This window comes from Cynocephalus volans, chromosome 5, assembly GCF_027409185.1.
Source record: "Cynocephalus volans isolate mCynVol1 chromosome 5, mCynVol1.pri, whole genome shotgun sequence".
Lineage (NCBI taxonomy): Eukaryota > Metazoa > Chordata > Mammalia > Dermoptera > Cynocephalidae > Cynocephalus > Cynocephalus volans.
In genome coordinates, this window is record NC_084464.1 from 47,281,525 (window position 1) to 47,297,229 (window position 15,705).

Genomic DNA, 15,705 nt, shown 5'->3' on the forward strand with positions numbered 1-15,705 from the left:
TCTTTTTCCAGTTCTAACCTACATCTCTAATCCCCGCTATGTGGCAGAAAGTATGTCCCCATTACTTGACTTGACATGTGTATAAGTAGCATATTGCAGACTTCATTAGCCTCTGGGTACAAATTAGGTCACAAAAAGTTTAATGCCTAAATTGTAATAATTCTAAGCTTCACCCATTTTATTGCTGGACCTCAGTTTCCTTCCCCACCTCACCCTATGGTGCATTGTAATTATTTATAGCATACCCCAAAGGAATATCTTAACTGTGGCTCACAAACCAATCTGTCAGCCATAGTCAACCCACTGCATCCTCTATACTCTTTCTTCCTTCCTGATAACCCTGGTTAATATCCATCGCCTCTGAGACTGCTTGGAAGAACATCACTATGATCCTTACTGCTGATGTCTCTTAAGAGAGGGCTAATGTCTGTGTCATGGATGCTGTCTACTGGCGACTCCAAAGCTGTGGCTTCCTAAGGTGCCAGAGCTGGGCTGGGTTCCATGAAAAGGAGAGGTTGCCCCTAACTCCACTTCCCAAACTCCACATACACATTTTTCCCAGAGCTCTAGGGCACCACTATTTGTCTCCAGGGTTTGTTTTATTTATATATTTATTTTTAAATTGACAAATAAAAATGTGTATATTTATCATATACAACATGTTCTGAAATATGTACACATTGTAAAATGGCTGAATTGAGCTAATTAACATGTGTTATCTCAGATACATTTTTTTTTGTGGTGAGAAGACTTAAAATCTACTCAGCAATTTTCAAGAATACAATACATTGTTATTAACTATAGTCACCATGTTGTACAGTAGATCTCTTGAACTTATCGATCTTATCTAACTGAAATTTTGTATTCTTTGACCAACATCTCCCCACCCTCCACCCCCTGCCCCTGCCTCCGGTAACCACCGTTCTCTTCCCTGTACTTTAATGAGTTAAATTTTTTTAGATTCCATATATAAGTGAGATCATGCAGTGTTTGTCTTTCTGTACCTGGCTTATTTCACTTAAAATAATGTCCTCCAGTTTCATCCATGTTCTTGCAAATGACAGGATTTCCTTTTTTAAGGCTGAGTAGTATTCTATCGTGTATATATACCACATTTTCTTTACCTATTCACCCATTGATGGACACTTACGTTGATTCCATATCTTGGCTATTGTGAATAGTGCTGCAATAAACATGGGAGTGCAGATATCTCTTTGACATACTGATTTAATTTCCTTTGGATATATACAAAGTAGTGGGATTGCTGGATCTGTGTCCAGGGTTTTAAAAAGTCCTTTGAAAAGGCAGCCCTTCAGCTTTTGGCCTTTATAAGTTAGTAGCTTTTGAACTACTCAAAGGCAGAAAGAACATACAAGAGTAGACAACAATTATGAGACAGAGCTTGGTTGCAAGTCCCAAAGCAATGTTTCTCAATCTCGACGAGGATGGACCTAGATTAGTTAGTATAGGATAGGTTATGCTGTGGCAACATACAAACCATGATATCTTAGCATCTTAACATATAAAAGTTATTTTTTTGCCCATACAAAGTCTATTGTGGGCTGGGGCTCTCCAGAGCAGCTTCTTGGTGAACCATGCCTCAGGAATCCAGCTAATTCCACTTGGGGACTCCATAATCTTAACATACTACTCCTGTGATCACCACAGCAGGGGAAGAAAGAGCATGAGGACTTGCACCTACTCTCCTTTGCTTTGGCTCAAAAGTCACAGGGTCTTCCCCGTTACAAGGGAGACTGGGAAATGCAGGGGACACATGGATACTGTATTTGGCGAACTTTAAGTATCTTTGCCACAGAACACTACTAAAGAGGACTATAATTCTCATGGATACCCAAGAATTCAGCAATCCTAATATGAGAAATGCTGACTTAAAAAACCTGAGAATTAGGTCAAGGGTTTGGATCCCTGCACCAAAAACCAAAATAAAATAAAATAAAAAATAAAAATAGATAAATAAAAATAAAAAAAATAAAATAAATAAAATAAAAAATCTGAGCACTGTAAAAAGGTTAATTGTAACTGCAAAAGATAAATTTTATCGGCAGATTTAAAAAATAAACAAGAAATGTCATTAGATAGCAGTGAGCCCTGGTTCTACTACTTACTAGTGACATGGATTAGAGAAAACATTCAGCATTTCATCTGCCTCAGTTTCTTTACTGTACCATAATGAGACTGAAAGAAGACTGAATAACAGTATGATTACAAGTATATTAACATAGAAGCAAAACTTCTACATTGAAAAAGATGGAAATTCACCAACATTGAGCATAGGCCTGTCATATGTTTGTTTGAAAGAAGAAGAGTGAATAACTGAAAATACAAAAGTATCAACAGTAGTTCAACAGTAGTTGACTTTGGATCGGCAATTATAGGAATTTCTCCCCCGCCTTTTAAGACTTCTTTATGTTTTTCAGAATTTCTAGGATGAGACCATATTATTTTCATAAGGGAGAAAAAGCCCTATTTTTGAAATATTATTAAAAAGAGGCAATAGATGAAAGAACTTTGAAAATAAAAATTTGGGGAAGATCTATTGTACAGCATGGTGACTATAGTTAATAATAATGTATTGTATACTTAAAAATTGCTAAGAGAGTAGATCGTAAATGTTCTCACAATAAAAAATAAGTATGTGAGGTGATGAATGTGTTAATTAGCTTGATTTAACTATTTCACAATGTATACATATATCAAAACATCATGTTGTAGACTGTAAATATATACAATTTTTATTTGTCAACTATACCTTGGTAAAATAATTTTAAAAAAAGAAAATAAGCATGTTTTACAAATGTAAGCATACATTTAAAACTAAATGTATTCAGCTTTGACACAATTTAACATACATATTTTTTAAATTCTTATTTTTACAGCCTCCTAGGAACCTTTGCCTTCCTAGGTCAGTTGCTTTTTTATTTAATAAAAAATTGTAGGTATTTAAAATTATCTAAACCATGAATTCAGGGCATCAAAAACACCTACCAGAAAAAATTCCATGGGAAACTCGATGGGATACCGATTGAAAGAAATTCTGATACATTTGTTGATTCTCAGAACAACAACAACAGTTAGAAATAGTAGAATGCTGTTGGAATTAGCTTTTGGGAGATCTACACAATAGTGAACTATGTTCTGAAAGAAAACAAAATTACAGAGGCTTAGAAAGGGGTATAATAATTGCCTAAATCTAGAAAATGACACTGTTCTTGATTAATTCAAAAAGAAGTCCCTAGATAGAACTGCTGGGCACAAAGTTCTTTATGGGCATTACTAGAACAGAGGGCAAGGATGGCTTTGGCAGGGGAGGGGGGAAGGGGGCAGATATGTATTTCAAGTTGAAAAAGAGATATTAAAAGAGATAGTAACATTCAATAAGGAGAGAATACCCTTTATATATTTCAGTGTAATGGAACGAACCTAAGAATTCTGTTTATTAGCCTATTTGTTATTAATTTTCCCAGACCATACAAGGGTACTTCAAAGTTCGTGGGAAAACAGAATTAAAAGGTAATACAAATCTTTGCATTAACTTTTGAAAATGCCTCATATATGTTTTTTAGCTTAGCTCCTATCTCATTGTTACATTCAGGGACTACTTAGTATTTTATAGCCTTTAGATGTTTTACAATACACATCTGTTAGGAGGCATGTAATGGGAAGAATTATGATAGATACAGTATCTTAAAGACAAAATTTTAATATAAATCACGTTAGTTTAAAAGGCTGGGCTTGAAATATTGCAACTGAGAGCACAGTCCAACTGGCATCTGCAATTAACCAAGACCCTAAATCCACAAGAGATGAAATTATTTCTAGGACCCTCTTGATCAAGCTGCCTATTTGCTGTGTCTTTTTCTGAGAAGGGGCAGGAGTCTCTCTACTTGGGTCCACTTCTTTTTTGGAGGCGAGGGGGGACTCATTGGTAACTCTGGGAGAAGGTTGAAATTACTCACATAGAAGAAGGCCAGGGGACCAGCATGGAAACTAATCATAATCCCGAAGATGAAAGTCAGCTGGGACAGCATGATGTGCAGCGCCACAGCAGCCAGGTAAGCACTGACTGCAGCCTCTGGAATGTAAGTGGCAACGAAGCCAAAACCTATCACGCCCATTGATAGCTGCAGGGGGTTCAGATGGAAAAGAAAACCAGAGTGGGGCAGAATGTTGGCAAACCAGCAAAGACTCCACACCAGTGGTGCTCTCCAGGTGCCCCATGGCCCCTTCTCGGAAAGCAGGGTTGCCAACAAAAACGTTAGGGTAGGACCCTTTGATAACTCTTGTGTCGCTCTTTCCCTTATAAACAGAAATTGGTAAGAGGGTAGGTTGAGAAAAATGGCACAGCCCAATGAAGACTATTTAATAAGAGGGTTGAAGAACAAAACAGAAGTCTTGGAGCATATTTTTATCACCACTTCACCCTCCACTGCACCAGAAGCTCTCAGAAAACAAACAAACTTGGAACAATAAACCTTCTAGCTTTAAAAGCTTTCTGTTTCAGAGCTTTCAATCAGCCGGTACTCTGTCTCCCTTAATCTCCTGTCATTACTGCCCAGTGTGCTCTGTTACTCTAGTCAGACCAATCTGCTTCCTATTTTATGTGTGTGATCGGCTGATTCTTACTTCTGTGCTTATGCGCAAACCCCTCCTTATTTTTATTTTTATTTATTTTTTTTTGCCATCTCTGCCAATTTATGTCACCTCTTTCATGAGTTCAGTAAAATTTCTTTCCTTTAAGAGGGATGGTGAAAAGAGCATGGCTCCTGGGGTTGGAGAGCCTGGCTTCAGTCCTGGCGCTGTCACTCACTGGCTGCATGAGTGTGGACGGGTTAACCAACTCTCTGAGCCTCAGTTTCCTCATCCTATAAAACATGAGTAATACTCACTACACAGTGTGTTGTATGGATTTAATCACATAACATGTAAAACAGCTCAAATCTGGAAACAGTGACTGATGCAAATACCTATCACTCATTCTTTATGCCATCCCTTCCACCTTGTAAATGGCAAATATCTACAATTACCATTCTTGTATATCTCCTTTTTAATTTTTGGTCTCTGTTAAAGTGTTACATTCACTTCTCTGTACCCAGTAATTATAACTTATTGATGCTTACTATGAGACAGGCTCTGGGGTGAGTACTTTGCATGCATTTTCTCACTTAATCCTCATAAGAACCCTGCAAAACAAACATTATTCCCACTTTATACATGGGGAAACTGAGGCCCACAAAGGTAGAATAATGTGCTAATGTTTGTACAGCTCATAAGTGTCAGGGCTGGTGTCTGCCCACCGTGATAGCCTGCCTTATGTGTGTGTTGTTTTTTTTTTTTTGGTGGCTGCCTAGTATGAGATTGAACCCTGGGCCTTGGTGTTAGCAGCACCATGCTCAACTGACTGAGCTAAATGGCCAGCCCTGATAGCCTACCTTTGTAGGCTCCCAATAAATCCTTACCTAATGAAAGACAGTCCCAGGAGAGATCAATGAAAATCAACTAGAGAGTGGGTTAGTTGAGAAGAAAGAGAAAAAAGCTGGAAGATGTGAATTTAGTTCAGCAAGTGAAGCTTTAGGTGATAAACTCTCAGAGGAAATTAAAGACACCACCAAAAAAAGTTTTGAGATTTTAATAAGTCATTCATATTATTGTCCTTAAGCTGTGGTCCTTGTCATTGCAGAAAAAGGATTCCAGGTCTGACTCTAATGCTTACTAATTTGAAATATAGCGTATGAGCCTATAAGTGCTATTCTTGTTGAAAGAATATAAAATCATTTTTTAAAAGGTAATATCAGAAGTGGAACTCTGGACCACAGTTCCTAGGACCTTTCTTTGTCTTAGAGGAGAAAGGACTGATGAGAATGTTCAGTATTTCATCCTAAATCAGTGGTGGATGATTTCTGAAGAGGGAGAAGTTTCATCACTGAGGAGACAGCCTATCAACACATCCTACAAGTTTTCCAAAAATAAATCACTGAAGTTCCAGATATACCACAATCGATCACAGAAGCAATTAAAAGGAAGGGGTCTTTATTTAGCTGAGTTCTTTTTCAGGGGTTCAGAGACTCAGATCCTACCTGAATAATCCCAGTCAGAAAAGTTGTGGCTGCCACCACGCTCAAGGATGTGTTATAGTCCTCATAGAAGGAGGGGGCAGAAAAGTTTTCCTTGATGAAAGTTCCCAAGACCAGGTGACCATTGCTGAATGGGCTCACCTTCAGGACGTTGATCATCAGAGCACTCACAAGGAAGAAGGAACCTACAGAAGAAGATGTCAGGCAGAAGGTGAGGTTTTAAGTCCAGGTAAACCAACAGGTATTCACAAAAGCAAGGCATGGTCTGATTTTGTATTGTCCTTGACCTGAAGAACTTTTCTCATTTGAAAGTGGCCATTGAGAAGTAAGAGCATGAAAGAGAACTGTGGTTCCACACGTTGTGACCAACTCAGAGTTTAGATGTTGGAGGTCCAGGTATTTCATCTCTTTGTGTTATGGGGATATGAAGTGTAATGCGACAAGAAATTGACCGGAAGTGGGTATGAAGTTTAGTCACTCTGCCTGCTCTTAGGGAAGGTTAAAAGTGAGATGGTGGTGAAAGGATCAGAAAACAAAGCTAATAAATAATAATACATAATACAAAACACTTCTGAAGGATTTATCATGTGCAAAATGACACAGCTAAACCTGTTTCAAACCTTATTTCATTTAATCCTCATACTGGCATACATACGTGGGAGCAAAGACAAATCTTACTGTTAAAGTTACCTAACAGAAACAAAGCTGTAACTTAAGCCCTTATTATCAGTATTTGGAAATGATTTTGAGGTTCCCAGGAATAAAATTGTACTCTTGGTGTTAAAATGTAAAATTAACACATAATGGATTTGAGTAAATATATGCAATAGTGTCCTTTTAAAAGGCAGAATAAGTCTCCACATATAGAAAGATGAGATGGTGTAGGGAAAGTGAAGGTAAACGGTCAGGATCCCTCCGGGGGGTTTGGAATCTTGCCGAGCATTTGATGTAAATGATAACTGTGCATGTGCACCCAGGTGTTCCTGGGTTATCGACTTAAGTATAAAGGCTGAGTGGCTCTCATCCACAGTGCCCCCCACCCCTAGGACTCCGCTACTGCTGCTGCAAGCTGTTGCTGCCAGGGCCCCTGGGAGGCCACCGCCACCACTGCTTCTGGAGGCTGCTGTAAACTGCTGCTGCTTCTGAGGACTGAGCTCCTGTTGTCTGCCAACGAGGCTCCCAGGGTCTTTCCCAATTACCTAACTTGCGACCTGCATGTGAGGGGTCTGTGACCCAGTCTGTACAACGGGTTTGAAGGGCCCGAGCCCTAGCCCAACAGATGGTAACCAGACTGAATATACAAGTACATCTGGAGAAAGAGTGTGTCGATCAGAATGGTTAACGTTGGCCACTTGGTCAGTTAAGTGGGGAAGCCCAGGAAAAGGCACCTCACAATGAATATTGACAAGGCCCTTGCAAGCCTGTTGGGGCATTTTGTGATTTGATTTCAATGCAGGTTCACACAGGTGAAGTAAATACTCATTATATGATCTTTAATTAGTCTGGTCCTTCTAATAGTAATTTCTAATTATAAATTGATAGGCTCAGGAAAGGAAAATGCTTATCCTGTAGACTTGAGTATTTCGATTACTATGACAGCATTTTCTCATTGTAAATTAATAAGCTGGCATTCTGTATTATAAATCAGCCCCATGGAGTTTGATTGTTATGGGTCTAGTTGAAAGATGGATCCACTCTAAGAGTATTGGCAAAATCATTTGTGAATCTTCTAGGCTGAGGGTAGTCAGATTCCACTATAAGGCAATTTCACCAAGGAAAGTACCTTTGCCCTTTAATTACCTTGGGAAACATCTTTCTGGACTGCTTTTCTGGTGGGGATATTAATAATGACACACTAGGAGAAGTATTTATTTCTACAGTGTGAACACTAACCAAATGGATAGAATGTTCATCTTCTGCCTCCTTTCTTTCTGTCTTAAAGATGGTTTTAAATTAGGCTCATTAGCATTAAATAAATGAGATGGAAACTTTTTCCACCTCTTGTGGTTTCAGTACCCAACTCACCAATGGACATTTGATGACATGATCCAAAAATTACATAAAGTACCGAAGAACAGAAAGCTGCATAAGTGATGTTGAGAGGAGGAATCAGTTGTCTTGCTAGTAAACTAAATGTCAGGCCTGAAAAGCAAGATAATTTAAGAAAAGGTAGATTGGCTTTTAAAAGTCGCCTTCAATAAAAACAGTAAAGAATAAAGTAAAAATGATCTATGTGTATAGCTGAATGACTATGATAATACTATCCCTTGACATATAGCTTTTAATTAGTACCTTTTATTAACTCCTTTGATTCCTTTCACTGTGAGGTCTTAATTCTAAACATGGAAAGCAAATACCATAGCAATAAGACCCTTAATTCCAACAGCTCAGAAGCAGCCCCATCCCATTCCTAGTCTAGCCCAGGAAGGCCCTGGGAATTCTCCAGGGCTGAAGATAGAGCTGGAGAGCGATTGACTGACTTGACTTGAAGTTCGTATGTGTTGTTTCTCTTACATGCACCCATCACTCCAATCTCTTCTTTCAGCTCCTTCTTCAATAATTACTTTCTTTTCTAGGAAGCACCACGAGAATTTAGAAATTTTGAAGCAAATGGATTAATATGCATGGTGTCATCCTTTTGGTGACACCCACATCTCCTGCCCTGAGGGCTTCTCTTCAACTTACATCATGCCAAATACCCTCCTCAATTCAGTTATGAGTCTACTGATCTGCTTTATTGTCTTAGACAAGCAAGGCTCTTTTTCTTAATGGAAAATTTCAAACATATACAAAAATAGAAGATAATGAACTTCTATACAGCCATCACCTACTTCAGCAATGGTCAACCCATGACCAATCTTGTTTCATCTATGCCCCCAATCCTCTCCCATGCTATATTATTTTAAAGCAAGTCCAAGATATTAAATCATTTCATCTGTAGATACTTAGTATGTATCTCTAAAAGATGCTGTTCTTTTAATTTAACTACAATACCATCATCATCCACTCAGGGTTCATATTTTCCTGATTATCTCATAAATCGTTGTTGTGGTAAAGGGTCTCTAAGATGATCCACACTGATTTGCTGTTCTTGCCCATGTATGATTTCCTCCCCCTTAAGTGTAGGATGGATTTAGTAACTTGCTTCTGAGGAACAGACTGCAACAAAAATGATAGGATGTTACTTCTGAGATTAAGTTGCAAAAAGACCACGGCTTCTATCTTGGTTGCTCTCTGGATATCTCTCTTATTCAGTTCACCACCTGCCAGAGCTTGATTCAAAGGTGTGTGACCTACGTAGTCACACAGAGTCCTGGGTTTAGAAGGGCCATGCTTGGTTTCATGCTTTGCTGTCACTGTCTTGAAATCCTGAATAATTTTTGAACTAGCGTCCCTGATTTTTCACTTTATATTGGTTCCCACACATGTAGTTGGTCCTGCCAGCTGCCACATTGTGAAGACACTCAAGCAGCCTGTGAGGAAGTCCACAGGGGCAGGAACACAGTCCTGCCAGCAAACACATGAGTGAGCCTGGAAGCAGATCCTCCATCCTCAATTGAGCCTGAGATGACTGACAGTTTGACTGCAACCTCATGAGAGGCCTTGAGCCAGAGGTATGGTGGATTTTGGGGTGATCTTTAAAAAATTATTATTTGCTACTACATGTTGCACTTTGTTTTGCAATCTATGTGTTTAAATAGGACCCAAATACGGTCCTCACATTGGTTGATAGGTCTCTGAAGTCTCTTGTAATTTATAGGTTCTTCCTCCACATTTTTCCCCCTAAGCAAGTCTGTACTGATTGCAAGAAACAGAAAATCTGCTTAAATTTTCTTACACAAAATAGGAATTTATTAAAAAATACAAAGGGCAGTTGGGCCTCATCAGAGATAGAACCAGAACTAAAAAACCATCATGAACCAAGGTGGCTATTTCTCTATTCTCTTTGTCTCTAGGGTTGCATGGTATTCTGCTCTTGTTTCCAGTTTGGGGCTATTATGAACAATACTGCTGTGAATATTCTTGTACATATCACCTGGTGCATAGATGCATGAGTTCCTCAAGATTATATACCCTGAATTATAACTTCTGGGGCATTTGCTAGATAATGCCAAACTATTTTCCAAATGGTTGTACAATTTATACTCTCACCAGCAATGTATGCCTGTTCCCATTGTCCACATCTATGCTAGCACATGATACTGTTGGGTTTTTAATTTTAGTGTGTAGGGTGTAGAAACTCATTTTAATTCCAGTTTCTACGCCATTAATTACAAATAACGTTGAACACCCTTATCTATTTTCCTGTATGGATTTGTAGAAGTATATATATTATAAATAAGTCCTTCATTGTGTATGTGTTGCAAATATCTTCTCTCATTCTGTGATTTGCTTTTCAATCTTTATAGCGGCTCTGAATGGACAGAATTTCTTAAATTTTACTTAATTCATCAGTCTTTTCCTTTGGGCTTTTTCCTTTGCTTTTTTTGTCTTATCTAAGAAATCTTTTTCTGCCTCAAGATCATAAAGATATTCTCCTGTATTATTCAAAACATCGTTATTGTTTTACCTTTCACATTTAGGTTTTTAATCTACCAGGAATATATTTTTGTGTATGGTGTGAGGTGAGGGTCTAAGATGTTTTTCCATATAAGTATTCAATTGTTTCACATTATTTATCAATAAAAAGCCTGTCTATGGGCTGGCCATTTGGCTCAGTTGGTTAGAGCACAGTGTCGATAACACACCAGGGCAAGGGTTTGGATCCCTGTGCCAGCCGGCCACCAAAAAAATAAAATAAAAATAAAAAGCCTATCTCTGTAGTGACATATCCGTTATAAATCATGTGATTCACAATACATGTGACTTTCTTTTCTGTTCCATCAGCCTGTCTATCTCTGCAGTAGCACACTGTCTTAATTACTTTTTTAGTAGTTAGTTTAGTAATAGCTTTGCTAATTAGTTTAGTAATCTCCAATTTTATTGCAAAATATAACATACATATACAAAATGCACTAAAATAGATGTTGAGCTTAATAAATATTTACAAAACACTCACTCACTTGACCACCACCCAGGTCTTTGATCACAACTCCCCCCGCTCCCCAAGGAGCTATTCACTATTTTGACTTTTGTGATAATACTTTATTTGCTTTTCTTTACAGTTTCACCACTAGTGTACATATCCCTAAACAATATAGTTTAGTTTGGCCCACTTTTGAATTTTATATTAATGGAGTTACACTGTTCACAACGTTATTTCTGTTTCTTTTGCTCAATATTATGTATATAAAGGTCACATGTTGTAATGAGTTGCTTTAGATTTTTCATTTTCACTCTGTGTAGTATTCTAGTATAAAAATATATAAATGTTTACTTACTCATCCTGCTTTTGATGGGCATTATCTAACTTTATGTTTAATCTTGATAGCTGGAGGAACAAGTCCTCCCATGTTTTTGTTCTTCAAAAAAATTTGTCTACTCTTGGCTTTTTGCACTTAGAATCTGCTTATAACATTCCATTAAAAAACTCTGTTGGGATTTACATTGGGATGGTAATGAATCTATAAATTATGTTTTAAAAGAATTGGGATCTTTAAATATTGAGGCTTCTAATCCATGAATATGCTATATTTCCATTTATTCAGGTCCTCTTTAGTATTATTCAATAAAAGTGCGTGATTTCTCTAAAAAGGTCTTCACATCTTAGTTTCTTTCTAAGTTATTTCATATTTATTATGCTTTGGTAAAATGGTATCTTTAAAAAAATTCACTTTCTGTTTTGTGCAGGTATATAGAAATATAATTGGTTTTAATATACTCATTTTGTATCTAATAACCTTGATAAAATCTTATTAATTCTATTAATTTATCTGTATATTCTTCTGAATTCTTTGCATTAAAAATCACCATCTGTGAATAAAGAAGCTTTATCTATCCCTTCATAGTCCTTATATTTTATATTTCTTTTTCTTGCTTTAATACACTTCTTATGAACTCTAGTATAATGTTGAATAGCCCCGATTTACTCTCATTAAGCAACATGTAGCATGAAGGGAAAATCTTTTGGAATTTATGCTTTTAAATAATAATACAGGGAAGGTAAGAGAATTACTAGACGAACAGTCTGAGAACTAAATTGTCTCATCTCAGTTAAACTTAAGCTGTAGTAAAACAGAGATAAATAAAATTTCCAAACTTTCTGAAACCTTTACATTTTTAAAAACTTTGAATTTTAGACTTACAGAAAAGACACAAAAGCAACACAGAGAATTTTCATCCCTTGTGTTAACATTTTATGTAATGGTCCCTTAATGTTAATATTTTATGTCATTATAGTATAATTATCAGAACCAGGAAATTAAACTGGAACTTAATTAAAGACTTTATCTGAATCTCACCAGATTTTCTACTCATGTCCTTTTTCGTTTGTTCTAGGATTCTATCCAGAGTCCCATGTTTCATTTAGTTATTTCTCCTTAGTCTTGCAATCTGTAACAGTTCCTCCGTCTTTACTTGTCTTTCATGACTGACACTTTCAAAGAGTATTAATGGATTAATTATTTTGTGAAGTGCCCCTCAGTTTGGGTTTGTCTTATATTTTCTCATGATTGTACTAAAGTTATACATTTTTGGCACGATTACCAGAGAAATGATGTTGTGTTCTTAGTGCATCATATCACAGGATTCATGATGTCCACATGTTTTACTACTGATGATGCTGACACTAATCACTTGTTTAAGGTGTTTTCTCCCAGGCTTTCTACTGTAAAGTAGTGAAGTAGTTAACAGATATCTTGAAGGAGATACTTTGAAAATATGCAAGTCATTTGTGACAGTCCAAAACCGAAAACATAATGTCCATCAACAAGTAGATGGAAAAACAAATAGTGGTATATCCATATACCAGAATATTATTCAGCAATAAAAAGAAACAAACTTATTGATACGTACAACAATTTCCATGAATCTCAAAGGCATAATGCTAAGTGAAAAAAGCCAGCCTTCAGAAGTTATCTACTGTGTGATTCCATTTATATGATGTTCTCAAAAATACAGAACTATGGCAATGGAGAAAACAGATCAATGGTTATCAGAGATTATAGGTCAGGGGAGGATGTGACTAAAAAGGGATGGTACAAGAGAATTTTGGGATGATAGAACTGCTCTGTATCCAGATTTTGGTGGTGGTTACCCAAATCTATGCATGTGTTAAAATTCATAGAACTGTACCCCAAAAGGAAAAAAAGTCAATTTTACTGTATGATAATTTATAAATAAATAAACAAAAATTTAAAAAGTCATCCCTTTTTCTCAATTAACAGCCCTGTGCCAGAGCTGGATTTCAGCCACCAGTTGCCCCTTCGGTTGACGTTTCTTTGTGCTATGCACAACCTGCACTATCACAAACCTCAACCCTGCCCTGTGGGCTCCAGACCAATAGAGAAATGAAGGTGTTTAATGGCTCTCTGGGAAACTGTGAACTACTATGAGTAAAGCATTCATAAAACTCTCTTTCTCTGTGGACAAATTTGATCTTGGATTAACTTTCTCACTCTGTTTCCCTGGAAACCTGATAAGGGCAGAGTGTCAGCTGCGTTACCAGGCAGAATTGTTTATGGTAAAAATGAGCCTGATTGGTATACTCCATCTGGTGCAAGAGGACTGTGAATGAAAGATAAATATCCAGTGGAAAGCCCTAGCTTTGGGCTTCTCTGAGCATAGTGACTCTTGTAACTGGGCATGTTCCTTGTGGGACGCTGGAAGCAATTCTTATGGGACTGTTACAATAGGTGTTGGTTCCTATTTGGGAAATGAGATTTCTAAAACAGACAGCTCACGCCCCTATCTGTGTGATCTTGTTGTCTTACATCTGAACTGCCACTTGAAAGACCAAAGAGTCAGCACTGGATTGCTGTGTCACCTGCTGGAGAGAGGCTGGCATGCTGTGTCTAAGTAAAACCAATGCCGAGTAAGATCTATTATCGTCATAAATATGAAATGACTAGTTAAGCAAAAAAAAATGACCAAGAGTGGGTGTTGCAAATATTCTGGAAAGTATTCAGGGGTATAAACTTAACTAAGTCTTTTGGAACCACCTTGGAGGAGTTAGAAATCTGGCAGGTAAGGGAACAAATGGTAATGATGTGAATGAAATTCACATTTTTTTCTGTTCATCTAGCACAAGTAATTGTTTACCCTGGGCAAGTGGACAAGGTCTGATATACCGTCTTTGGATGAAGAGGCTTCATATCTTCCTTACCTTGGGGAACTTGCACAAGGCCAACACTTACACCAGCAAGTAAGTCTCCAAGAAGCCAATCCTTGAATCGATACATACATATCCATTTTAGGAAGGGAAAGATTGTGAGCATGCATTTTAGGAATTTGTGCCATGAGCATCTGTGAGGGAGAAAAGCAGAGACTTGGTTAGGTTCTCCAAAGAAAAATACCCACATGGCCAAGAAAAGTCACAGTGCACAATCCTTCTTTCCATATAGCATAGTTTCTTGTCAGCACTATTGACATTTTGACATATTGGACCGGATAATTCTTTGTTGTGGGGCTGTCCTGTGCACTGTAGGATGTTTAGCAGCATACCTGGTCTCTACCCACTAGATGTCAGTAGCAACTCCTCCCGCGGTTGTGACAACCCAAAATATCTCCAGACATTGCCAAAAGTTCCCTGGGGGATGAAATCACTGAGAACCAGTGCTGTGTATACGGCAAGAACTAAGTCTTGTATGTCCAGCATACAATCAGTTCTGTGTTTGTATAGGATGTTTGGAAAGAATAAACCTACCAATTTTCCAGTAGAAAAAATGGACTGTTTATTGCTTTCTCTTGATAAGGAAAGTTTTTTTTGAAATGTGATATTGATAGGTGGAGAGGGCAGAAAATACATTCACATCATTCCCATATAATAGAATTTTTACCAAGCATTAACTCTGTCTGGCATTGGCCTGTGATGTGTAGAAATGCACAGAAAATATAGAATATGGAATCCTGTGCTTAAGGAGTTAGCCATGTAAATAAAAGCCTTATTTATGAAATAAGGCTTTAGTATCCTTTAACCCAGTGGATTACTTTTGCTCCCCAGGGGATATTTGGCAGTGTCTGGAGACATTTTTGATTCTCACAGCTGGCATCTAGTGGGTAGAATCCTACAATGCACAGGTCATCTCTCCGCAAAAAAGAATTTTCTGGTCCAAAATGTGAATGATGCTGAGATTGCGAAAACGTGCTTTAACTATTAGATCATCTAAAACAACAGAATCACCATCAAGCAATCAGTAATTTTGTTTCAAATTGCTTTTTGCTATTTACGTTTTAGCTTGAGCTGAAAGCAGAGTACAAAGGTTTTTCATGCATGAGCTATGCTAGATAATTGGGATTTGACTGTAACTATATAACTTTAGTGTTTGCAGGGTTAAAATGTGTTTGCTCAGAAAAGAAGTAATTTTACACATGTTTGACTTTCACAACCATGAGAATTAGTATCCCTAAGGTAATTAAGGACAAATAAGTGCAAGTGACTTTGCCAAGGTTATAGGAGTAAATGTGAACAGAGCTTGGGCTAGAAACCAGGTATTCTGATTCCTAGTTCAGTGTT

General features: G+C 37.5%; 1 protein-coding gene across 1 annotated transcript in view; it reads right to left on the reverse strand.

Annotated features, from left to right (window-relative positions):
• Positions 1-15,705, reverse strand: part of SLC26A8 (solute carrier family 26 member 8) — a 47,204-nt gene that overhangs the window by 27,455 nt on the left and 4,044 nt on the right. Inside the window, exons 2-6 of the mRNA XM_063098284.1 lie at positions 14,356-14,495; positions 8,118-8,234; positions 6,096-6,277; positions 3,978-4,142; positions 3,007-3,156 (exon numbers count right to left, since the gene is read on the reverse strand). Of these exons, the coding sequence (XP_062954354.1) occupies positions 3,007-3,156; positions 3,978-4,142; positions 6,096-6,277; positions 8,118-8,234; positions 14,356-14,495 (754 nt within the window). The remainder of the gene's footprint in view (positions 1-3,006; positions 3,157-3,977; positions 4,143-6,095; positions 6,278-8,117; positions 8,235-14,355; positions 14,496-15,705) is intronic.